This window comes from Rhea pennata, chromosome 9 (genome assembly GCF_028389875.1).
Source record: "Rhea pennata isolate bPtePen1 chromosome 9, bPtePen1.pri, whole genome shotgun sequence".
Lineage (NCBI taxonomy): Eukaryota > Metazoa > Chordata > Aves > Rheiformes > Rheidae > Rhea > Rhea pennata.
This window is the reverse complement of record NC_084671.1, coordinates 18388831-18415963: the sequence shown is the minus strand read 5'-3', so window position 1 is coordinate 18415963 and position 27133 is coordinate 18388831. Positions and strand designations below refer to the sequence as shown.

Below are 27133 nucleotides of genomic sequence, written 5' to 3'. Positions count from 1 at the left end.
GCAAGCTACTGGGGTTTGGTCCTATAAGCACAACACAGTCTCTGTCAAAATGAATCTTGGAAGCAATACTAAAGCTGGATGAAAAAAAACCACATGGCCCAAACAGCAATAGGTTATATCCAGCAATGCATAAAATTGCTAGAACATCTGCCTCCAACACAACCATTCTTGATAATGGCACCTTCTGGGAAACAAACATTCTAGCAAGTCAGCCAAAGACCATTTTCAGTCGATGTTCTTACTCTTAAATCCACAATCTACCTTTGGCAACAAGTTTTCCAGTGTTTTTTTTTTTTGTTGTTGTTGTTTTGTTGTTTTGTTTGCTTTGTTGTTTTTCTGGGTTTTTTTTAGTTTTTCTTTCTACTATTTTTCTAGCGTGAAAACGATGGAAAGACATTGGTTTATTTTTGTTGCTGCTTGACAGCTAATCAGATTTGATATTTATATTGTAACGGGATAATGAAATGTCAAAATGAATATTATAACACATTTCTGAAGATAGTAATTTAACCTTCAGCAATTCAATTTGATTTGGTGTCATCTATATGCTTCCTTATAATTGCGTTTTAGAACCCAGCAACCTGCCGACTGAAATAAACCCTTCCCCTGTCACATTGCCGGGTCTGGACTGCCACTTGCTGGCCAAATATAAACTCGCCTGGTGCAGGAGTATCTACCATCTACCTACAACCAGGTGCATGGACACACAACCCCTCAAAGGAGTCCCTTGGAGACTACAGTTTGGGACAAAATGGAAACAGTCCTGCAGTGGCTTATATGACAGCTTCACACTATGTAGAAATATTTTTCTTCCTTACACAAACAGTGGCCGTGGGGCCCTGAGGACGCTCACGCACCACGGGGGAGCCTCCCAATCCGAGCACAGCGCCCGTCTCTGCTGGGGCGGCACGGTGGTCCCACGGCCGGCTTGTCACGCGCATGTCCTCCGCAAGAGCATCGAGAGAGGCCACAACCCACTTTCGCTGGCGGGCAGCTTTGGAGCTGGAAACACAGAGGGGCTCGTAGTTATTTGTTTATTTTTAATCCAAACATCCAGTTCCTCCACATCAGCCAATGCGGCTATTTTCAATGGCTCCTCTCTGCCGCGACAGCCCTGCGGCAGTGCCCAGGCTCAGCCCTGCACCACGGGAGACGGCGGGAGGCGGCAGCAGCAGGACACGGCATGTGATAGAAAAGAGGGAGCAGAACAGTGGTAAAGGATGGAGAAAATTAGCTTATGCATGGTGCACTTCTTCCATCCTTAAGACGACAGGGAGAATTTCAAATAAAACTGCAAAAATTTGAGAACTTTCCTACAATCATCTGATTGAGTTGCACTGCTCCTTTTCCTCTTGAGAGGCACAACATACGGGAACAGAAAGCAGGAGAGAATGTCCTGGGTGAAGAATCTGAACTACAGAAAGAAGATTGTGTCTCACAATGCCAAACTTACATTATTATTCAGATTTTTATTATGAATTTTTGAAATTGCTGGCCAGCTTCCCAGAACACTTTTAACCTCTTGTTTTCTTTTGAGGGTAACTGGGGGTAACTGGCTGATGGTAACATTTAGTAAATGTAATCAGAGTGCACTTCTATGATAAATATTATTATCTGAATAAATCCCAATTGTGTCAAATTAGCTGAACATCCAGCCTTCTTCGATAACCCATCCACACCGGTTTAGAGAGATGAAACAATTCAGCCAGATTATAACGTGGCATCAGACCGTAAACAACTGTCAAGTACAACACAAGGCAGGAAAAGGCAATTAGTTCTTAATTCAACAAGACGTTAACTCATCCTACGTCAATCCGTGCCACTTGGCTAGACTCCTCTCCTGACATGACTAATACACAGCCGTGAATCTCAAGGAACAAGAAACTGCCTGTAAAGCCCGAGATTGCTGTGCGGGAGAGGTGTGCCCATGCAGGAAAATCTCGGCTCAGGGCACATCAGCAGTCATGTTTCTATCATTCGCTTCAGCTGCAGCCTGGCATGCTTGAAATATTTATAGCAATCAAAGGTAAGGTCACTACAGCTGTGCCACAGAAATGTATTATATAAAAAAAAAAACAAGAAAAAAAGAAAGACAAGGAGAAAGGAACAAGGTAAAGTTATCAGACAAACCAACCCTGCATTTTGCAGAAAACCTGCGATCAGGCTGTTGCTTGTGAGTGCTTTGCGCGAGGCTCCATGGGCTTTGGCCGTGCAACACAAAGGCCCTTCGTGGGGCCGCTTTCGTACCCCACAAGGTTGGGAACAGCGAGCAAGCGTGGGCCGGAGCCCCCCACCCCGCCTCGACGCGGGCGTACGCGCAGCCCTGCACGCCAGACGAGAAAGACGCCAGTGCCAGAGGAGAGGCGGCAGCGCAGAGCTCGCCGGCTCCTTACGGTCCTCGGGCTGCCTCTGCGCGGTGCTGAAGCACGGGAACCTCCACGCGCTCCCTGTGCGCCTGGGAACTTGCACTTTTGCACGTGGTTGTAACCAGAAGGCTCTTGAAAGAGGCAGCTTTCCAGCAGGACCCCTAAACACTTACGCGGTGCCAGCTACGGAGGAGCGGTGCCCGGTGCTCACGCGAGGCTCTGCCGCGTCGTCCGCAGCCGGGCAAAGCGCTGGGCTCGGATGCCGCGATTACAAGGACCCCAACAGGGCCATGAATTAGGGACATTTAACTCCCCATCGCTACGGGGAAGTTTTTCCTAACTGAGAAAGTGCAAAGGGCTCTTCTGCCCACTCGTTTTTCAGCTTGCGGCAGAAAGAGAAATGGACATTTACCAAAAGCAAACAAAACGCTGAAAATTCACCGTCGGTGGTTCCTGCTCTGAGGCAGCACTAGTTTATAATCTTTCTTCTTTATTGCTATTTAATGACTCATATCATGCTACTCTTTCCCCATCTCTAATGCCTGCTGCTGAAATCTCCTCTAGAGAGATACTGGATGCCTGAGGGAAAGTCAGGCTGAAAGATAACTACAAAAAAAAAAAAAAAGAAAAGATCACAGGAGTCATCATTTTCTCAGGCTGCACAGAAACAGATAAAACTTCCATTACCAAGATTAGTCCCTATCGTTCAGTATCTGAGGACGTGGACGGATCTCTTTACACGGCATGATAGGATGAAACTTCTTTCATCAGATCTATATTCCTACAGATGAAAAAAGTCTATAAAATATGTATATGCACACGTGCACACATATATACACCACACATACAGGAAAACTTCTTTGAATCTGGCTGAACTACCCTGGATTCACAGCCTGAAACCTAAGAGCTGAAATAAGCTTGCTCTGAGCCTCGGCAGCTGGGAAATCCAACCGGCTGCCAGAGAAAAGGTACATCTTCTCAAAACCAGCTGTTATCGCAGCATAAAGACCCATTAGTTATTAGCTAATTTCACATGTGGTGAGCTGCTCAACTGGCACAAGCTGGTCCTTGCCCTGTGTCATCCTCGCAGGTTACTTGGTTCAGCTCAGCTGAACGTGAGCCGAATCATTGAACGGCGATGCCATTAAGCCCAGCTCCTCACATCTGTAGGTTCAGTCCCAACCTTCAGCAGTCCCAAACATTTTGTTATGGGCAGCTGTGTATCAAAGCATCCAAGGCAGTTGCCTCCTGCTCCCAAATCCCAAATCCTAAAAGGTACCAACCAGGCAACTCAGCTTCACCCCCAGGCCTGAGCTCGCTGCCAGCCACCAGCCCTGACGGCACAGGCACGTGAAGATCCTTCATACTGTGCATGAAATGGGAAAAATCAGAGCTACTCCATGGAAATCAATAAAAGCCACGTAGTTTCACGACACCACTAGCAGAGACGCCTCGGGGTCTCCCTAGAGAGCTGCAGCTAAGAACTTCAAGACTGGACATCCTGTAAAACCAACACCGGGCGTTTTCCACAGGGGTCTATGCAGCAGCAGACAAATGCGTTTAGATGGTAACATTGCTACCACTCAGTAAAACACATGTAACAGATAACCAGCAGTGGAAACTTTTCAAAATAAGCCTGGTCTGTGCTCGTGACAATGTCTACGTGCTGCCGAGACCCGGGCAAGAAAGCTGCCCCAGCACCTCATCTGCCCGCAGGGAAGCGCTGGGGACCAAGGAGCGCTCGGCTTGCCCGTAGGTGCTCGAGCGCTTCAAAGCTTTTCCTCACTGAAATTAGTCTCCCGCATCTCTGTCATTACCTTGTTTTCATTTCCCCAAGCAGCAGGATTTCACCCAGCAGGGCTGGGATGCTGCGGGAAACGCAGGTACCGATGGTGGTAACGCTTCTCGGACAGGAAGCCCTGGCCCGGGGTTAAACAGCGGCTTGCCAGTTTTGTAATGTCATTAAAAAACAGGCAAGAGACTTGTATTTGCCTGACTTTGACGTGAAATGCATTTAAATGAAGCAGTTTAGGCTAAGCTTTGGACAAAATTAAAAGACTCTCACATGGGACACAACCACATAAGAAAGCAAATTCAATTAGCTTTGCAGAAATCATTCGCACAGAAACACTGTTAACTTTCCGTTAGAATAGCTAAATTACAAAGACATCAGTGAAACATTATAGTCAAAACGCGTAATCATGAAAGAATTTAGGATTTTTCCTTGCGGCTGTTAGAAGCCAGGCCCTCGCCGAGTCTGTGCACAGAATTCCTACCGCCTCCAGCAGGGGCCTTTCGCACAGAGGAACCGCGAACCAGGAGCAGCCCGTAATCAAGATCAATTCATTATTTCACAGATTGTTTATATATCGAATTATTAATGTGATACCAATTAATCTGGGGGAGGGAGGAAAGGGGGAAGCAAACAGAGTATGGTGATAGAAAATGCAAAGGGTTCCATACAAATATTTTAATTCCATTGAAAAAAGGCTTTTTACATATATATAATCCTTTTCCAGGATTCAGCTCATCTGGTAGACATCCCTTTTCTAGCATCCTCTTTTCCCTGAATCTGGCAGCAGGGAGGATAACCTATCTTCTTTCTAACCCAGTGAGCAAGAAAGCCAGCTGGCCACACGCCCAAATACCTTCTCCAGTATCAGAGACCACATTCCTCCTCAATTTGTAAGGTAACACAAGACAGTAAGTTGCCCTGTCCTCAGTGCGCACGCACGGTGGGGGAACTGTGCGCGCAGGGTGCACCGCCCTGAGGCACTGCGACCCGGGGCTGGAGGAGAAGGTGCCACGCTGTTTTCCACAAAGCGCTGGCCCCGCTTTGGCAGTTTGGAATCTGCAGATGTTTTCTGATACTTCTGAAAGAGAATGTTTGTGTGTTCATTAAATACAAACTACTGTAAATATTTTGCTTAGGAAATATTTCTTAAGTAAGAAAAAAAGTTACAGTCAAACCAACAAGTGTTTATTCATCTGGTTACTCCAAAAGCATCTAACATCCCAGCACTGTGGGAGAAACCTGTTCCCCAACTGTGACCCATGGCCATGCTCAAGCAAGCCACATGTTAAAAAACAAAGAAAACAACAACAACTAACTCCACCCCTCTCTTAATCTGTTTAAATCTGGTTGCAACTGCTTTAACATGATCCGATCTGCAAGTCAAAGAATGCAGGGACTCAGCAGGACCTGAAACCTCTGCCTCTCAGGAGGCAGAATATAGGAATGGAAACAGAAATACCCAATACTTGCAGGACCCCCTGAAAGATACTCTGCAGGCTTGCATGAACTCTGTATTTCTTAGCAGTCCACGCAGAGTGCAGACACTGCCTGCTCTCTGTATGCAGCAGTCATTTATCTTACAAAATAAAAACCCTCTGCAGGAGAACCTGGGAGAAAAGGCTGGCGGACGGGCACGTGCTGCCACAGCGGGCACTCAGTCACGCCTGCTGCTGGCCCTCGGTTTGTTCACGGCACCAAACATGCCCTCGGCTCTCAAACCCTGGGCTGGCACCTGGACACAGGAATAACATTGAGAAAGTAAGGACATATGCAACGCAGACCTGGCTGTATAAATAGACAGTCACAAGTTTTTTAAAAATACCAACCCACTATAAAAATAAATGTTTTATGTTCAGTGCAGTTAATGAATGGCAAAATAAAGCAAATTAGAAAGAAATCTTGGAAAGTTCCGTTTCTAGAAATGCCAGTGTAATTCTGTGCCAGAGTCTGGTTCAGTTTCTGCCTTGGCAGGACTCCAGGTTTGCCCCCATTTACGTGAAATCTGTCTCTTAGTGGAAAACCACCCCACAAGAAGCTGAAGAACTCAAAGAATCTTTGTCCAGCAAGAGAGTCGCCAAGAGCAGCCCACTGATCCCGGGCAAGAACACTTGGCTGCGTGCAAGTATTCACGGGAGCAAAAAGCGCCTCCGAAACAACTGCGGGTTGCAAAATGTCAGAATGCCAAAGCACTGAAATTATCCCTCTGGCCAAGGAGAGGTGGAAAACGAGTGCAGTGTTTGCAGCTGCTGCTGTACCCCACCTTGACCCGTTAGAAACCTGCGTGCTGGACTCTGCTCCTCGTCACCTCAACCTGGGGAAGAGCTGAGACAGAGCCATACCCTGATGGCCACAATCTGCCTCTTTGCTTTTGCCTTTTATCAGACCGATACACCAAGTACGGGCTTGATCGAAAACCAAACTGCATGTGGAGCACAGAGAAGTCCTCCTCAAGGTTGCTGCCACTGCACAGCATGGGGAACACCTCCTGCACATCGAAGTGGTTCCACAGAGCCAGCTACACTTCAACCAAAATTTTCTGCTCGGGGAGTATTTTTCACTGAACACTTTTTTTCCATAAGAGACTGGTCTGAAAACACTACCAAAAATTAAGTGCTTTAAAATTAAGTTTTTCCTGCTTTGCAGGTCCCGAAGCAGCAAAACCCTGCCCAGGGCACTTGTACACGCTTGCTCGCACTGTCTTTCTACCCTGAAAGGAAGGAGATGGAGAGAGACGAACTCCAACGGAGAGCAGCAGGAAAAATATCAGCTGGCTTAACAGATGTTTTAATCAAATAGGTGGTTTATAAGAGTACAAGGAGCAATCAAAACACAACAGGCATGTCACAGACATAAAGGGCATATTTTGCTCTCCTCCAGTCCAGCTCCAGGCTCTTCAGGCCTCACCCAATCCCATTCCCACAGGAGCCGGCTGAGACACAGAAAACGAAGCAACATGACCGGTAAGAGTGCCCTTGCTGACCATCTCTTGCTATTCTGTTGATGAAAGCTGTCTATAAATCAGCACACCCAGATGACAGCAAATCAAGAAGCATTGCACAAGAGAAAAGCAAAGGACACTTTCTCGAATAAGACAGACGTGTGCAATAACGGCAGCAACAAAAGGAGGCTGTGTATAAGCACTCTAGGTTAACAGGGCTCTCTGTAAACTCCTCCCTGTGACAATTCATATTTCACGAAGACAGGAACACAAAATTAACCTGAAGGAAAACAATCAGCCCAAAATGAAGAAGTCCTATCAATAGTCACGTAGCTGCACAGCCCTTCCACTCCCAACTCCTCTCCTCGTTTTGCACAGTCTAGCACTCACGCACGGCAGGTTCATACATAGATGGAAAACATTTCTTTTTTGGCAGGTTCGCTTCGATTGCTACTACATCATCCTACGTGTTTTACAGCTTCCCTTTTCCTTTGCCTCTTCAGATCATCCTCATCTTGGCTCTTCACTGTGCTGCATGCAGCTTAGGGAGGGGAGAAGAGCAGCAGGAGGGTCTGGCTTGGCCTCCAGCCCCTGCTCCCAGAGCAAAGAGCCCAATGGCAGTTTGGGGTCCTGCTACAATATACGCTGCACAGCTGACACTGCAGGAGTTCAAGGAACATAAACTCTTCTCAGATCAGCTTGGCAAAGCTCAGCAGCAACATGCAACATCATCAAAATCTCCAAATCTTTCCACATAATTGGTGCAGACACCTACCTTTGCAATCTGGGGTCTCTAGTTAAGAAATGTATTATTGTCAGAATGACTAGGCTCAAAAAGGTGCTTTTATCTTGGTGACATTCTTCAAAACCCATGTATCTACTCCAGTTACAGCATAACTCAAAAATATGCATCATATTAACTGCAAATCAGAACACGAAACACTGACACCCTTAATTTTTAAGCATTTCAGAAGAAACAGTCATTGAAGTCCATGCCCACATCCATGAAGGACCTGCATCACTGATGTCTCACAGCTGGGTTGCTGAGCCTATGCACCAGAGGAAGGGTGGTGCCTGCACGTGAAACCCAAATCCTGGTTAAATCCTTGGGCACACACCGCCTGAGGACAGGGCAGACCACCACCACCAAGTTGTCCGCAGCCCTTTCAAAGGAGGACACCAAGCGGGCTCCAGAAAATCATGCTCCCTGCCGGCGACGCTGGATGCATGAACTCGGGGACCACGGTGCTGAACGCGGGAAAATCGCCCCACCGCATCCCACCCACCAGCCAGGCGGCCCAAGCCCACGTGCGGTGACGGCCGGGGCTGAGGCGCAAGGAACGCTTAAACGTCCTGCTCGGTCTTGGCCAGCGCAGCGTTACTTCTGTCATCCGTATGGAATTATTGCCTCTTTCAAATTTGAAGCTGGGTACGTTTTATTTCAAGACGACTTTACAAGTCTTCCTATGCGCTATTCATTTCAACAGCACTCTAATATTGCACAACAGTCATATGATCCAGCGTGTGTTTTATGAGACGGACATGACACACGGAAATTAAAAACAGGTTCCTCGTCTGGAATAGAGAGAGGAACTGCAGGGGAAAAAGAGGAAAAACAATGAGAGCGTGTGCCCAAAGAGCAGGGTGGAGGAAAAAAGGGAAGGAAAAAACAGGATGAGACATCAGAGGCATCTCAGCCTGCTCCGAGTGAAAACAGCTTTCAGCAGCATGAAAGACAACTCATTTGCATAAATTTTCTGTAGAATAAATTCAACTATGCTGCTGCATTTCAGGGCTGGCCCTGGAAATAAGGACAGCCACACATATGGTCCAGGCATTTATTAATAATTTATGACATTGCCTGCTATGAGCAAAACTTTTACACTGCCCTTTCACTTCAACAACAACAAAAACGCCTGTAGACATTGCGTATCAAGAGAAACAAAGCAAATCAGGTTTTCATGTGCAGGGTTCGGTGTTTGCTCTGAAACCTGTGCTTCAGGCACTCAGCGGGAAGCGGAGGGGGTGCCCGCGCCGGGCCGTAAGCCGACGGTGCAGCTTAGCGGGGGTTGCCGGAGCCCGTGGAGAGCGCGTGGGCGTTTCGGGTGTCGCGGCCCCAGTGCGCGGGTGCCCCGCGGGGCCGCCGCGCTCGGTCTCGGCACGCGCAGGGCGGAAGGGGGACGCAGCATCCGTACACCTCGGTTCCTCCGCCGCTCCGGCGACGGGCGGTCCCCCGGCCGCGGTCACGCTGCCGCCAGCTGACGGCTACTTCTGGGCCCCTTCGCCTCGCCGAAACGCCAAGCGGCGCGGTCGCGCACGCACAGCCCCGGAAGAAAATTCCCTGAATTCCAAAGCCACATGTGAAAAATCCTAATCCAGTGTAAAACCAATTTTTTAAAAAAAAAAAAAAAAAAACAAACAACCCTGCTGACAGCCACATAGCATTCCTATCCCAGGAGAAAGAGGAAGAAAAAGGGAAGGTGACGCTCCCTCGGCCACAAGCACCGAGAGAAACACTTCACCACCGGATTTTCAAATGGTCTCTTCCTGCTTCGCAGCTTTGGTTAATAGCTTTAATGAACTATTTATCTTTACTTCTTCTAGCATCTGTGTATCTACAAAATGCCAAGTTCAACATTTGCTTGTCAAGGCTACACTATGTAATGGGCAGAAAAAGAAAGAGAGCAAAGAGGAGTTGTCCAGTGCATCAGTTCCCGTCGGCCACCAGCATCAAAGGCAGGTTCACCAGGAGCTTCAAACAGAACACAAAATCGAATCTAAAACCATAGCTTTAGGTTAAAAAAAAAAATCCACCCAATAACCCAGCATGGGAACCAACTGCAGGAACAGGAAATTGTATAGAAATAAGTTATCTTAACAGAATCTGCAATTTTTGATACTCAAGATCAATACAAAACTGCTTGCTTCACACTCTCCACCGCTTCTAGCACAGACTAGCAGAGCAAGACACAGCCTGTCTTTTCTCATCCCAGAAGAGCAATGAATCTCTGCTCAATCCAAAAAAATGACTGAGGGGAAAAAAAAAAAAAAGGCAATAACTGATTTTCTTAATGGCACTCTGCAAAGAGGAACAAAAGGGCCCCACGATAATGTTATTTCTGTAGGCTTCAAATGCAAACAGGAAGATGGTCCTTACAAGGTTCATAATTTATTGGTTGGGGTTTTTTTCTTGATGACTCAATTTTGATTCACAGGAACTTTGATAAAATTAGGTAACTTCATTTCTCACCAAGAAGAAACCATCGCAATTGAGCACCAAAGTCAGAATATACTGCTATAGAGTCAGCATAACTGCTCTCCCAGTGTGTCTAGATGTCTCTGCAAAATAATTCAGAGATAACAGTGCTGTAAGGCCAGGGCCTGCGTCCTCGAGGCAAAATCTGAGATCTAAACCGAAGCTGCCTGTCCTTATCAAGAAGTTGCCAGAAGAGAGGACTTGTAAAGCCACGCTTTCAATGATAGGAAACCTGGAACTACCCTTGTACCAATCTATTCCTTGAATCCTGCCACATGGGAACGCAGAGCAACTGGACGCAGGGCCAGTTAGTGACCTGGGCACTATTCGCATCTCATAAGGGAATCAGGACAACAACGCGCAAAGCAGGAGAACACAACACTGGATTAAGTTAATGGCAACATACACATTATTTGTAAGGAATGCACTAGTTTTTCTGGTTTCATTTGCTACTAAAGAGCCCTGAATTTTAGACTCGGTAATAGCAGCCTGAGGCATAAACTTTTTTAGATACCGAATGAGTATCTTAAATATCTAGCGACATACAGTCGTTCTAGTGTTCGTATGTCGAACTGCTCCAGACACGAAAAGCCTATGACTGGTTTTGTGCTATACAGCAGTGGTTGCAATCATTTATGTGATCTGGACATTCAGCAGGAGAAATGCAAAACAGATTTCAATTGGTAAAAACGACATGTCTCCTATCTTACAAAATATGTAAAATCTTTTATGTAATGCTCTTCCCATCTTGGAGGAACTGAAAACAATGCTTTATATTACAGCAATGTGATACAACAGTAATTCCACAAATTTAGTGTAGTTGCTGTGGAGTTATACCGCTATAAAATGATCAGGGAATTTGCTCATGAATACATCGCACTCTATTGAAAACATCTTTTCATATCTATATAAGCAGGCAGCACTTTCACTCTTTCACCCAAATACTCTAATACATTGCATGTTATTCACCACATCAGCTCTGAACCTATTAATTGGAAAGGTAGCCCTGAGATGTGAACCAACACATCCGCTTAAGCCAAACCTGAGGGTGAAATCACTAGGACTCTCTAGCCCATTCACAATGATAATCCTCATTTATAGCGTCAGTTCTACCGCTTGCCAGCTGGAAATAAAGAAATATTGTTCATATCTTGAGGCTACAGTCAAGCATGACTGCAGGACGATTTGTCTGAGTACTGCCTGAATGCAGCAGGAACACAAAATACTAGGGAATTAGGCAGGTTTTTCTAGGAATTCCCTGCCTCCTTTATAACAGCTTTCCTGAATAAAATGAAATAAAATGTTAAGATTCCTCTTTATCATATTGAAATCTCTCTAAGAAAAGCCCTGAGCTTTAGGGATGACATCTCGGGCACTTCACTCCCTTCCTAATTACCGTATGCATGATGAGGAGCCCAGCTCCCTTCTAAGCACCAGAAAGCCGTAAAGCAAGGTACAGAGCTCTCATCAGACTAGTGAGCAACTACCGAGTTAGCCACATATTTATGTTTTAATTGCCCTTTCTTGGCCCTTAAAGACTACACGTAAAAAAGAATGCAGCCCTTTTTAAGCGGGTGCAAATTTCAGAGGAAGCAAGGAAGGGCATTTGCTCAATTCACACGCAGGGCTGAATTCGGCAATGCCTGTATTTTTGTGCTGTCATGCTCTTAGAAGAAGAAAACATTTATTAAAAAAAAAAAAAGTTTCCAGTGTTTTTCTTGAGAGGAGGCGGCCTCCTTTTATGGACTGAGAAATACCATTCTCGTCTGAGCAATTACCCAAGTATATCAACAATGCACTTACTTACAGCAGAAAAAACAACTAATGTACAAAACACTTAATCCTTTGTGGTTGTCCTTCATGGAACAAACAAGTTTTAGCTCCATCCCATACATTGTTAAAAGGCGTTGTTCTGTAAAGGATATTCTGAAATGTACCATGTAATCACTGCCATGATTTTTCCCTAGTATTTTATTTCCTTTTCTGAGTGACAGTAGTGATGCTTTGCAAAGACAGAACGGACAGGATGGAATTGAACCATCTTTGATTCACCATGCAGCTATGGATTAGTCACTTTAACCTTCCTGATCTCCAGCCTGCCCACATGTAAAATGGTGCAACATTTTACACGTAGGACTGTTGTGAGGATTAATTAACTGACACTAAAACACTGTGAGACCTGCTCAGTAAAAATTATTTCTATAAAAGTGCATAGGCAAAAAGTGGTAATTGATGCCAGCTGGCCTTTCATCTCAGGCAGCAATAACAGCTTCTTACGACACACATTTCCTCCAGTGGGCACAGCCAGCATACTTTTTATTTCTGATTCCTGAGTTTTGCCCTAAAACATACAAACTATTTGATTTTCAAGAATACTGCGATTAGAAGAATGATCCAGCAAGATATTTCAAAGATCATCCTGATTGCCCTGCCATAAGCAAAAAACATTAATGTTGTAACACCCACACTGAGAAATGTACAGCTCTAGATTTAGGGCCTTCCCTCTTAAAAGTTTTGCAGCTTCCTGTCTCTCATACGAGCCTGACAACCCAGTTACAATAGCCGTGGAGTTGTGGAAGAGCATCACCAAATCAAAAGAAAAAAAACATATGTATGTATATGCGTACATACATATGTATGTATGTATGTAGTTCTTTTTCTTTTGATTTTGTCTCTCTGCTGCAAACCAGAGAGTCTTTGGGAGCGCTTCCCTCAGCTGCAGAGACTTGGAGCTGCTCCACCTGCTCATGTTTGCTGATAGAAGCCAGAGGAATTTTCACTTCATCTGTTTAACAGATGCTCAGGCTCTTTTCTCAAGACATGTCATACAAAAATGTCTCCAAAATAATTAGCAGGATTTCAGTCGGCTTGACTGCGATGGCTGCACGTAAGGTACAGCTCAGACAGCTCTTAAGAAATGGCAACTCTGGAATGAGCGTCTGGGACTTCAACAGCACTCATTTAAATCTCCCTGTGTGACACATTTATAGTTCTCCACGTAGCCAAAAGGGCAAAAGGGTCGGTATGCAGAAAGCAGCTACAATGTGAGAAGCATCATGCACTTCTATAATCTCTTGCCCTCAACCTGACATAAAGGTAATCGATAACGGAGAGCCAACACGGCATCTAATTCAAAGGGGAAAAGCCCTGCACGTGTGTATCTGCAACCATAATCTCTGCATCTGCCACTCCAAAATACAATTCAACATTTTACCTAGGAGCAAACCAGAATAAAAATAATATTAAGAAGCGTGTTGCAAAATGGTGCTTTAGTATTGAATTGAAAGACGCACCTCCTGTGGTTACTTGCCTCACAGCACTAGAGTCACGCGGAGCTCTCCATCTTCAAAAAGCTGGCCCTGCTTTGGTGCTCTTTAGCCGTCCTTAACGTGGCCACCATCAGTCTTGCCAGACTGAATTTAATGATAGAAGACGACTCAATCGTAAAACGACGCCTCGCTGACAAATTTGAAGAGCCCGCAAGAGTACCCCACGATTGTTCGCAAGGCTCATGCTACAAAGTCCAGGGGCTAAATTACTTAAACTTCTCTCCTCTGGTTTCACAACAGACATCCATAATATGAGTCATCTAGTTTAATAGCAAAGGACTTCTAAGCTGAAATTCTTTTGTCTAAAATGATGATAGGAATTTAATTCCTATTTCATAATCTCTTGATGAAAATTTTTGAACTGGCCATGAGTTACTGATTTTTGATTTCAGGCCTACAACGCTGCAGGCATTCTTTGAAAAGGCCAACAGAGTAGATTTAAGAAGTGAAGAGAAGACTATTCTGGTTTCTCCCACCCAAAGACCCCTGTTTTGGGGGAGGGTAGGAAGGCTTTTTTTTTACTGCTGATTTATTTCAGTTATCAAGAACCTAGAGGTTGCAGAGAAGCTGAGAAAAAGATTTGAATAAATTTATAGGAGTTAATTGCATTAAATTCCTCTGCAATAGACTGAATGCAATTATCTTAAATGTTATGCACTTTGGAGGAGTATCCAAAGAAGAATATAGCATGGTTTAGCTAATCTGCTTTTAATTCGTGAGCTTATTGAATTCAAGCTACCCTTTCCTAAGTGCACCAGGTGTTGCTCAAACACAGAACAAACAGAACGGCTGATCCCTGCACGCAAGCACATGTGACCTAGGATGAGAGCCACCAGTGACATGGACGACCACAGGAGAGCACGAGGAGCAGTGAGGAGCACTAAGCAGCATTCTCCTGCAAGTGTGGGAATTACTGTTTTACAGCAATGCAGATACAGCGTGCATGCCTGGGAAGCAGGAAAGCACAAACACGGGGCCAGCTCCTTGACCCACTGTTGATTTCTGCTGATCTCCCCGTGTGCGGGACCACCACCCCATTCACTCTGCTCTGCTCCAGACCCATCCCAGGTGGCTCTGGTGACTCTGCAAGCTATTATCAAAGCTGGCTCTGGGTGTTATGAAGGGTAATGGTAATTATTTACTCAGCTGCGTGTTTTCACACACACAAGGATGGAGACACCAGCACAAGCCCTCTTCCCCAGCAGGCCTCCTCACAAGTTCTTGGCAGGTGGCGGCAAGTGGTGGTGGGGACACGTGCCCTTTCTTGTACCATAACAAAACTCTTGGACCTCCTGGGCATCCCAGGCATGCACTGCAAGAGTGACACCAAATTTGGAGTCTTCCCAAGGCCACAGGAGCTTACAGAAATGGGCTTTCCTCAGTGCAAAGTGCCTTCTCGCATAAATCTCCATAGGGCAAGTACCCAAAGGATACAGGTACAGCAAGGGTGGACCACCCCTCTGAGGCATCCTGTGTCCCCTCGCACCTCCATGCCATGACACCCAGACACCTCACAGCGGTAACTACCCACAGCACCACTGCCACAGCACCATTTCAGGGACATTTAGAGCCCAAGCAGTGTGCGTGGGAGCCCAAGGGCTTTCCTATGACAGGCTCCAGCTGCTTCCTCTCACAGTGGATGTCAGCTTTACCTGTCTCTGGAAATTTGGCCACAAGGCCCCAGCAGAAATCAGTGTCAGAGCACAGAAATAAACGTGGGTCTTCCCCACGCACCCTGCTATGGAGCAAGCCTGTACCAGCAGCTTCGAAGCACCTTCTGGGCCATGCTATGGGAACAGTCATGGGCTAATGTCTTGCTTCGGGATGAGCATCCCCCTGGAGACGCACACTATCTGCATAAAAATGATTAATATTAAAGGAAAAGAGATATATATGCACACATATATATGGATCAGGAGATTCTTTCAGAATAAAACACTCAGAGCAAGCTGTCACTATGTCTCTGGTAATTAAAGTCCCTGAATTAATTCTCAGTACTTTTAAGGACAGAATGTAAACTATGTCATACCATTAAATTACATACTATTTATATATTTTTACATATATGTATGTATGTTATATATAAAATATAGTCCCTCTTGGGAATGCAGAGAGAGACAATTTGGTCTTGTACTGAGACCTTCAAACACAATTCAAGGCAAACCTCTGCAAGGAAAACCAACACTGCTCTTCAAATCACTGTCAAGCTGGTTCACATAATAAAAAGCATTTCAAGAATTAGTTAATACTTTTAACACTTCAGTCTCATAACAAATTGACCACAGCACTGGTTCACGCGAGCCGTACTCGAGTGCTCTGATTTCACTGACAGATTGCTTTCAATAATTAGCGACTCCAAGCAATGCATCAAGCTAAAAGCCCAAATTCCAAGATGCAGCACCTTAACACAGCAGTCCTGAAGTCAAAGGAAGTACATGAATTTATGCCATGGTGAACATAACCCAAGGACTGCATCCATTCAACAGCGAATCTCACAGGGATGCCTGCCAAAGTGGTGACAAATAACTGAGAAACGTGATATATATATTGCATTATTTGTAAGAATGTGTCAGATATATCAGCACAGAGAAATTATTCCTAACCTCTAGATAATTTAAGTCAAACTCCCCCAGCTTCCATAAGGAATTAGAACCAGTTTGTTTTCTGTCAATCTTGTCCCAGCAGATGCTCAGAATCACAAGTATTATCTAACCTTATTTCAATGCATTTCCATATCACTTCTCCCAACTCTGTACTCAACTACACCATCTTTAAACACAGCCTTCCGTGACCTTACAGATGTTAATTTAAATATATTTCTGATTCTAAGCTTGTTTTTTCTCTCTCCAGTTTTCTCTCCTCTTCTGAAAAATAACTTAAAAAAAATAGCGAAGAAAAACAAGTCCCTCCTTTTTCTAAGGGTAAGCAATCCTACCAACTGCTCACTGACCAGTATTTCTCAGCAAACAGTTTGATGACTCTGCCACGGAGAACTATCTCCTTACCAACTGCAATTTATACTACAAAGTTGCAGATATTTTCAACTTACTGATTTTTCTTCCAAAATTTTCTCAGTTAATTTAAAATAGTTCCTTTTACTCAATAGGTTTGTACATGGGCACCTATTAAACCTGGGGTCATTCATGTCCTGAGTTCGTTATTAGTTATGCCACCTAAATCTTGGAAGCGCTTTAATCAAAGAGCACATAACTGTGGCCTTACAGGTGAAAAAAATGAAGATAACAAACTAAACCCATCTTCCAGCCAATTAATTCATCGTTTTCTTCTCAACATGCCTTGCGCTAGCACCCGTACAGCATCTGGATACCTACCACGCAAATTAACAGCAGCTCCTGGAAGGGGGAAACCCTACTCACACTGCGTTTAAAACAGTATTTTATTCTGCCAGTTAACAGGCACTACCAATTCATCCTTACAGCTTTTCTTTCACCGATAAAACTTAATAAACTTAACTCCAAAGATACATTGCTGTGAAGTTCAGTAAATTATTCCAATGACAATACATATCATTTAATAAGATCTTGCTGTAAAATGACTAAAAGTGAATACCAGAAATTCTTGAATTAAAAGTACAAGAAAAGTTCTTGCTCAGGGAATATTTACTGATTTCCAAGCCAGATAGTAAACCTAAAGAAAGGAGACGGGATCAGTTTTGCAGGGCAAAGGGGGAGAATCATACTTCCGTTGAACTTGTCATTCCTGTGCAGGCTACAAATATCAGAAGAAAGCGCATGGAAATAGCACAAGCCTGGAGTCAGGTACTCACAACAGACTACAATAAAGTGGTTTATAACCACTACATAACATATGCAAAGACTTAAAATTGCCCAGAAGTATGCCCTGAAGATAGTTATTTTTATGAACATTTAATTAAATAGGCAAAAAAACCCCTCTTATGAAATAAAAAAATGATGTTGATAGTGGTTTCAGACACTGACATCCATCCCTAAGAATGGAAAAATTCCTTCCTCGCTCAAGCTGCAGTAGTACTCCGAGGACCAGCAGACCCAGGGCTGATACCACACGTGGGTCTCTGACAATGTAGCAACCGGTTTGATTGCAGCACTCGTCCACGTTCCCACCAGGAGCAAGGCCGGTGGGATCTCGTCTCCGAGGGACGGTGCCAGCTCCAGGGGAGCCCGGGGGAGCCCCGCGCTCTCCAGCCACCGCGGCCGCTTGGCCTGCCCCTGCTCCCACGGACCGCAGCTCCGGCCTCGCTCCGGAGCCGCCGCACCAGGATGGAGACACCTCTCAAGGACGCGCTGGAACAAACAACCGACAGCGACTGCAGCATCTGTTTGGTGTAACCACTGCAATAAATTTCAATTTCATTTTAATTTGTATATGTCAAAAGCTATTAGGTCTTAGCTATTTGAACCTCAACTATTATGGAAGCAATTAGCTCCTGTGACCAGAGGCCTTGCATGAGCAGCTCTGATGAGCACAGTATTTTCTACAGCATATAAAATAAATATTCTAACAAATCCATAGATCTCTAGGACTTCAGGGTCGCCACCACACTTTATACGAGCATCTTTGCTTTGCGCCAGATTGCAAAGTAGGACTTTACCCTTTTCAACAGCCCAGGTAACCTGCGGCACAGTGCCCACCTCCTGCACCCGCCGAGCTGCGACCCGCAAAGCAGCCTGCCGACGGAGAGCGCGGCCACCACCCTCCTCGTGGCAGCCGGCGGCGGGGGCAACCGGCCCATTTTAGAAGGTGTTCTCAGATCTTTCCAGACAAGATGTACCAGGCAAATACAAGTAATACACATTACCGAGCTACATAGCGCCCGGCCTCCTGGTCAACCCAACAAGTTCTCGGTTGCCTTCGAGCGCGGCCGAGCTGCACGGGCCGTGGCCTGTGCCATACACCCGCTTCCTTCTTTGGGAGTCCCTGAACCCACCACGCCTCAGGAGCTGCCTGCCGCGCGCGGGACACGGGGACCTTCCTGCCCGGCCAGGAAAGCAGGGAGCACCGTCCCCAGGGCTGCCCAGGGCCGAGCCCCCCACACCTACTCCTTCCTATAAGGAAAGGGAGTTAAATCAGGAACACGACGCTGACTGTGAAAGACAGGACCGCTTTTAGACATAAGAATTCCCCAAACAGCAAGCTGCCCTTTTCCTGAACCACTGCTTGAGAAATGTCACCGGCGCAAATGCTAAGGGAAAAAAAATACCAGCAACATATCTGACAGGACATAACTTCTAGTGCTCTCAGAATACATTAGTCTTACAACACCACTTCACCAGTAAGCAAATAAAATTATGCCACAATACATCCAATACAACACAACAGAGCACTGCAGAAAGTCCTATTTAAAGCAGGCTCAGTTTAAGATTTATTCAATTGCTTTAACTAGTTTATATTCTCTGCCTGAAACTTCAGGAAATGAACATTATGTCGCTTGAACAACATTCTTCACTTGTATCTACCCTTCACATTTCTGTTAGCTCCTCTGAACTCAGTTAAAGCATAAATCCTCCCTGACGTAAGTGGGCTTTCCATGCATAAAGTAAGTAAAATCATGTGCAAAAGAGATGCGCGCTGAAGCTCTGCTCCTCATCTGCCAGACATTGTGCAGGACACGCCGCGTCAAGGTGGCTGCTGTCCTGCATGGCCACACTTAGGTGGATCCTGTCACACTCCCATCGGAGCCAAGAGCAAAGCTTTCCTTAACTTCCCAGGTGCAGGACAGGACCTCACCGTAGGACCTCAATTTTCAACATTAGGACAGGACTTGGCCAAATTCTTTAAAGTATTCTGGGACACAAATCACTTGTAAGGCTTCAGCAAGAACTCTGCTCTTCCCTAACTACAGCATGAAGCACTTTTTTCATATAACACAATATGAAAAAAGTAAACAAAATACTTAGTCTTCATGTAGCATATTTGTTGGGACATTAGCTTACTGGTGCACTTCACTTTTTGAAAACACATCATTAAAGCCTACACCTCTCTCGCCACTGAGCACTGCCTCTAAATATATTGCGGCTATTAAGATCTGTCCCAAGCAAAATTCACATGCTCCCTTTTGGCTCATTTGGTAAGAGGAGAAAGAAGAACAACAAAATACATTACTAAAATAACGCTCTCACTTCACAGTAAAAATATGTGATGCTCTAAGCATAATAACAGAAGGCCTTTAAAAAGCAAGAAGAAAATAAGATCTGTGTTTCACAATCAGATTAAACATGGTGGAAAATAACCAGTTGAGGAGTGATGTTACTGTTCACTTTATTTCACCTGCTTAATTTGTTTCTTTATTAAATTAATGGTCACCTTAAAGTTACAAGCTGACAAAATGGTAATGCAGACCATCTAGCTAGCTGGACTTACATTTACAGCTGGATAACGCTGCACTCCAGGGAACTGTTCTTGACCATGCCGTAGATGCAAAGAGAACATTTTTATTAGGCTTTATTAGGATAAAGTGGATATTTATTAGGATAAACCTGCTGTGGTTTGAGTAGCCAAATCAGCAATAAAGGTTTAAAAGGTGCAGGATATTTGAAATTACCTGTGTAAGTTTAAATAAAACAGTAGGCCATTAAGCACCAGAGATATCAAAAAAGCAAAGGCATGTTCAGATATGTCCCAATACATGATTTCATACTGACTAGAATCTGTAAGGTCCGTAGCATACATAAAATCTGCATGTTCCTTTCCTCCACAGCAGAGGAGCTGCTTCTGCCCACCCAGGAGGAGCCCGTTGGCCCCAGAGGCCTCATCCCACTGACCAAGCAGCTGGATTTGACAGCTACCACGTGAGTGATGACCATGTTCCTCGTCTGCCCCACAGCCACTTGTGCTAGCCATCACAGCTCCTGAGGACCTTCCTTCACCCAGTGACAGCTCTGAACGAGGCCCTTCCCAAACAAGAAATGGCCAAGTGCCCTGTTGTCTCCTGCCCACCTAGGGCACCTGAATTTCCCCATGTTTTCAGCCCCTTTTAAGCCAACAGGGCAGTACAAGGAGAACGGAACACCCTGGCCTGCAGGTATTGAAATCAGAGACAACACTGGGTTTGCATTAGGTTTGACATATTCAGTGTCCAAATATACAAAATCCAACCTGTAGTGCACAGCATTTTGCAAGCACACGGTAAGCCACAGTCCTGCTACAAGGTCTTTGCAATCAAAATTAACAAGGCAGAAAAACAGAAATAGGCAGTAATAACAGAGCAGATGTTATTCCTAAATGACTCTCTTGCACAAAAGATCAGAAGCAAGTCTAGCAGGGCAATTTTAAGACAATGTTTTATTTTTTTAATCAGTATCTCAATGAGAACCATGTTATTTCTGTGGAATATAATCAAGTCACTATCAACATTGCTCACTATTAATCCTATAAATTTATTATAACTGTTTACATTGTAGACTAAATTCCAGTCTCTGCTACGCTGGTGTAATCCCATTACACCAAGGACACTGAGACAGTTTCATACGCACAAAGATTTATCAGCAGAGTCTGCACTTGATGGTGTGGCATGCACTGACTCTAATGGTGAAAATCCCTAAGGGAGGGAAAGGGAAAACTCTCTCCAATACCAACCTCCAGCATGAACATCCTCCCAGCTCCTCTGCAGGACCACAGATACCCCCTCCAACACTTTTCCCCATATTAATGCTACAGTTTTTCCTGTTAGGACCTGCTCAGGCTGCACGCACTACGCTCGTGGCAGGGCGGGCACGGACCGCCGCGCGCTGCGACACAGGGCGGCTGTTGCACGCTGCGCGCTCCTCAAGTTTTGCGAGCATGAGCTGTTGGGCCCCCTCCTGTAACCCAAAAGCTACAACCAAGGGGTTGGAAAAGGAAGGGGCAGAGGGGCAACCACCCCCCTGGAGAACCCGCCGTGGCACCGCTGGCGGGGCGCGAGGCGCAAGGCGGGCGTGCAGCTGCGGGCACCGGCACAGCGCGGACCCGGACACCACCCGGGGCTGGGCGCACGGCAGCCGCGGCGGCACCGCAGCCGCACCGGGGTGCCTGGCTGCAGGCGCATCGCCTTCTGCAGCGCGGACACGGACCAAAACCCATGGTAACGACTACCACGCGGCAAGCAGCGCAGTCATCGCTCCGTCTACCTTGTGAGCAAAGCGATCATTTAGGCTATTCTGAAAGACAAGCTCCATTTATCCATCTTAATCCTTGGATATTTTTTAAATCTGCATCAATAGGTACACGGTTTGATTTTAAAATGCCAGGACCAATCTAATACCATGTAAGCAAGCCATTAAAGATGACTTTTCTCAACCTTAAACTAAACTATGTTATTGTAGAAATCTTAATATCATACCTTCAACAAACCTGAATTAATATGAAAACAATAAGATAGGCAAACAGCAAGTATCATGCCTGCAAACACCTTGCCACAAAAACATATTTTGCTATTTAATAAAGCATATCCTTGAGCATAGACTTATTTGCGCTGCTTATGTTTCTGTAATCGCGGCCCCCCATGCTGCAGAGCATAGCTCATGCAGTGGTGGGAACTGGAAAAATAAGATTGCTGCATCCATATGGGTAACTACTTCTGATGGAAAGCAGTCTTGAGTTGAGTTACTGACTCTTCAGTACCAACTTCACTTGGAAGAGCCTTGTAATTTAATAAAAATGTTAAACCTATGACACCACTTCAAAGGTTGCAGGCAACGTTTTTAACCTCTGTCCTTTTGCATTACAGCAACAGTGCCTGGAAATGCAGCAGCAGCAGAGAGAGTCATTTAGCCAGTTCCCTTCCTGCTGCCACCACAGCTTCAAGGGACAGAAATCAGGAAACATTAGAGTCAGCGTAAGCTGATTAAGACAATAGCAAAGAGAAAAATACTCAAAACTTAAACAAAATCTATTAAAAGGCCCAGAAAAAGCATATATTTCTGGGTAAATAGCCACCTATTTTCTGGAGATGTTCCAGATTTTCATTTTCCACCTGCCTGTACTTTGTGCTGTGATATGGGAAGTTTCCAGCTGAAACACGAGAGTGCACCATGTTTGATGTGAAAGAGCCACAAGTAAGATAACTGCTGTCAAATCCAAACCCTTTGGCTTCGAACAAGGAAAGACACATTTCTATATATGCACATCTACACAGCACTCGTGCCACTATACACAAACATGCTCCATTAAAATAAGGGCAAACTAGGAACTCGTGATTTAAAGTGTGGTCTAGCTAGGAAGGAGGAAAGACTTATTCTTACTGGCAGGCTGGGACCGCTTAGGGGCCTGCGACGCCCGCTCTGCCCGGCAAACCTGGGCAAATACAACCTCCTCCTTCCTGCTCGGTGAAATCACGCCAAAGAGTCCAGCGGGTGGGAAAAGCCGATGGCGCAGCCAGCCAGGGCACACAGGGCTGGGCCTGCTGGGACCAGAGGAATCAGTCCTAAGCCTTCTGCTGCGAGTAAAAGTTATATTTCAGCAAACATAATGACAATGAAGTTGCACCAGTTCTGGAACTAGGCAGGGAAGAGAGAAATTTGTTCAGTTATTTAATTTTCTAGGCTTTGCAGGGGTTTCCTCCAGACTTCAGGCAAAACATCTCACTGCTATTCCTAAAATTGTCACATTAAATTATAAAAAGAGACTGGATCCCAGCTGAAGAGTTTGTTGCTTCAGGATTCAACAGCAAAGGCCAAACGGAAAAGAGAAGCTGGTCTTGTGATGAAAGGACAAGGAAAAGAGCAATCTCCCAAGAAAGCCAATGCCCAGAGCTCTGAGCAGCAAAGCAATTGCGTATGTCAAGTTCCCATAACACGATGGTGCCAGCTGAGGTTTATGTCAAAACACTGCAACAAAATGAGATGTCTGGAGCTGGGTCAGAAGAACGATGCTATCTCATTAATGGGATTACTGAAAAAAACTGGAGGGATTTCAGTGAAGAGGAATAAAACGATTAAGGATCAAAAGAATATGACTCATGAAAGAAAGTAAAAACTGAATACTATGCTCTTGCTCAAAAAGCCAATGTCTCAGGAGAGTTAATGTCGGACACAATGCAGCATTTTCTCCACTTACGACCTGGAATAACTGTGATAGATTGGACCGCAAAGAGAAAACTCTTATTATAAAATACTGGCATTATAATGGCAACAGATAGTATCACTCAGCAAGAAACTAATAATTGGAGGGGAGAGAGGCAAGGAGGGATAATTACCTAGACACAGCTGGAGGATATAAGCCCACTATGAGAGGAATACATTTAGTCAAGGAAAAAAAAAAAAGAAAGAAAAAATAAATTGGGAATAGAGAGACTGAGTAAGATCAGAGCTCCCTAGTCAAAACCGTTATGTTACTTTGCAGGGGAGGAAAAAAACCACCAGAATCTCTAAATATAGCAGAAGATTCTCTGCACGGAGGGGTTTAACATCTCTTCTGCAATTCATCTTTTCCACTTGAAGAAATGCAGGTTGAATAAAAATGCTCATTTAAATTCTACGTGCACATTCTGACTTCAGAAAGCGTTATTATGTCTGAACTCCCTCGCACTCGGGGTGGAAGGCAGATAACTTTGCGAGTCACGTTTATGATAGCAAATATTCTCTAAAAATTCATTACCTGTCAACACAAAAGGCATCATCGGGGAAGAGCAGACACTACGAGTTAATGCAGTAAGCGCAGCAGGGTTGCTGAGCGGCAGGGCTCAGTGCTGAACAACCTGCTCCTTTCTCAGCCTCCGAGGCAGGTGAAAGTCAAACAAAAAATGACACTTCCCAGTGAGAAACTCTGCTGATAAGGTGTGGGTCCCAGAGGTGCCAGTGCCAAGCACTTCACAGCGTGCACACAATTCGCATCATGCACACACCAGGCCAGCGAAGGCAGGGCGAGGGGATAGGACTCTGTCTCGCTTCGCGAGGTTTTCTAAGTACAAGCAGCAGCATTTTGGCCCTTCAGCTCCCAGAACTGCACTCCAGCACTCACAGAAAGCAATGGTTGTGTTTACCGCTACTTGCGCATTAATTGCGAGCATTAAAAATCCTCTGAAATTTGTACTGCACCACACACCAGAACCTGTGGCACTGAAGCCCAAAATTTAATTTTGAAACTCCAATGACTTTTTTGATTTGCAAACCTTATAGTAAGGCTAGCAGTCAACAGGGTTTCCACAACCACAGTGACAATGTTAATCTGGGCTCTTTAGATCCCTCTTCCACACATGGGACACCTCCGCAGTGCTCCTGTCCCTTAAACTTTTACTCCCCAGTACCTTGCATCCAGTGTGAGCCCGGGTCTTCATAAGCGGAGTTGTGGTGCACAGCTCAATGGCTTCTGGTTCATGGAAAATCACAGTCGGGAGAGGCTCTTTCCGAAGAGTTAAGACATTCAACTTTGTTTTTAGCATGGTCTGAAAGTGCTAAACAGAGAAAGAAAAGACATTAACTTGAGTTCAGGGAGGGGAAAAAAAGAAAAAAAAAAAAAAAGGAAATTAGTGACTGCATCTGTTGACTGAGTTTCATTTACTATTCAGTGCCTTGGAAGTTTCCAGGGTGAAAGGTAAGACGTTTTATAACTTAAGAAGGCGAATATCTATTACTGTTAGCAATGAGGAAACTGCTTTTAATTAAACTAGATATGCACATGCACAGTGACACAATTTTAGAGCAGCAGAGGAAAAACAAACAAACAAAAGCTTTTCCATACCAGCCTAATGCTTGGCATTAGAATTCATGTGCATCCCCAAAAAGCTCAAAGTTCAACCTCCATTCACTCCAAATCCCAGGCATGTTACACAGTCTGTTCACAGGCCCACTTCCTCTACTAACGACAACACGGAGGGAAGAACAGGGGAAAAATAGAGTACTTTTCCTTTTTTCAAAGACTGTTTTAAAGAACTATAGTTTCATCCATTCTTGTTTTTCTGTTACTTAAATCTTATCCTGCTGGCTTGGGTAGGGTTTACCCTCCACGCTGAGCTAACGGCCTCATCGCTTTGCCTTTAGCATCCTCCTCTTCCTCTGCAAGCAACAGCTCCTCTGGTTCGCAGGGCAGACACCACTACTGGCACATAACTGACAGATGCCAATAAAAACCTGCCACTTGCTATAACAAACAGAGAAAAAGAATTCCCCAGGCTTTGATAAAAAAATTTTTTAGAAAGTAAAGTGAGCAGTGATGTTGACAAAAAGTTTTTCAACGCTTGTTTGAGCGAAGAAAGCCAACCCTTGAAAAACTTCCAAATCAGTGTTGTGGGATCAGTCAAGTCAGAAATGCCCAAATGTTATTTGGATGTTCCCTTGAACTGACCTTGACTTTAGAAACTGAACATTTTCACTTGTTACTATGTATCTAAGGGGTAAAAACATGCAGTTATGGAGCAAATCAATGCAGTACTCCCAGCCAGCAGTACACTGCAGCTCTTTCGGAGGCAAGAAGCATCCTTGCAGCTCCATAACTCCGCTCTTGTAAATCAGCAGTTATGAGACACACGCGTGATGACTCCAGATTACTTCTACCAAAACCAACCCCTGCGCTCTGGCTTTGGATGGGAGATTCTTAACTCGTTTTGCAGCCACCCGTTGCGCAGCCTCGCCTCAGCGAGGCCGGGGGACCCGCGGGGCCCGGTCTGCGAGAAAGCAACGCTAAGCCATTTCCCAGGACGACACGAGGCAGCTGTATCGCTGCTAGAAACTCAACTCAGGTCCTTGCTTTTCCATCCTGCACTTTAGGTGAGCAAAGTGCCTATTAAACCTTTTATTTATACACAGGAGATGAATCCAACTATTTGGATTTTATGAGGTTTTCATATGGGTTTTTATGGATTTGAGTTTTCCATTGAAAATGCATGAGAATTTCTTGGCAATAAACTTCCTGTTTAAATTCACAGATATGTTATCATTAGCTAACTGAAAGCCTGCTAAGACAAAACGCTCCTCCAAAGCAGTTTAATCCTTAGCTCCTCAGCGTTTAGCTCTAATGGTTGTTATGATATTGGATCTACAGCATCTTAAACACTCTCCTAAGTATATTCAAGGCATAAACACTAACAGTCTGTGAAAATAATAGTTGCTTTCCTAGCTCACGCATGAAGTTATGGCCTGCCGTAACACTGCTCGGGGCCTCTCCACGCCCTTGGTGCAAACGTTCGGGTCTCCAAGCCAGGGAGGAGACCTACTCACATTATTCTTCATCTGGCTCGAGCTCATGTTACACGTTAACCCATTTGCTCTCCCAAACACATCTCCAGCAGAACAGCACTCTGTTTAAGATGCTTATACATTAAAGAAATTTTTGGCACACGTTCCTGAAGATAACCAAGCTTGGAGAGCCAGGACTACTGAACACACTGAGAAAACCTGTTTCCCTTCACCGTTCAGTCCTGACTAAGAGCCTTTCGTTTGAGCGTCCCGGGCTTCAGCAGTGAAATCGCTTGCACAGGCTGAACAACAGCTGAACACCCCAGCAAGCGCCAGCGGGCTCCAGGTCCGAGCTCCCGGC

General features: G+C 45.1%; 1 protein-coding gene across 1 annotated transcript in view; it reads right to left on the bottom strand.

Moving 5' to 3' along the window:
* PID1 (phosphotyrosine interaction domain containing 1) overlaps positions 1-27133 on the bottom strand; it is an 80544-nt gene that overhangs the window by 22677 nt on the left and 30734 nt on the right. Inside the window, exon 2 of the mRNA XM_062582570.1 lies at positions 24906-25052. Coding sequence (XP_062438554.1) covers positions 24906-25052 — 147 coding nt within the window. The remainder of the gene's footprint in view (positions 1-24905; positions 25053-27133) is intronic.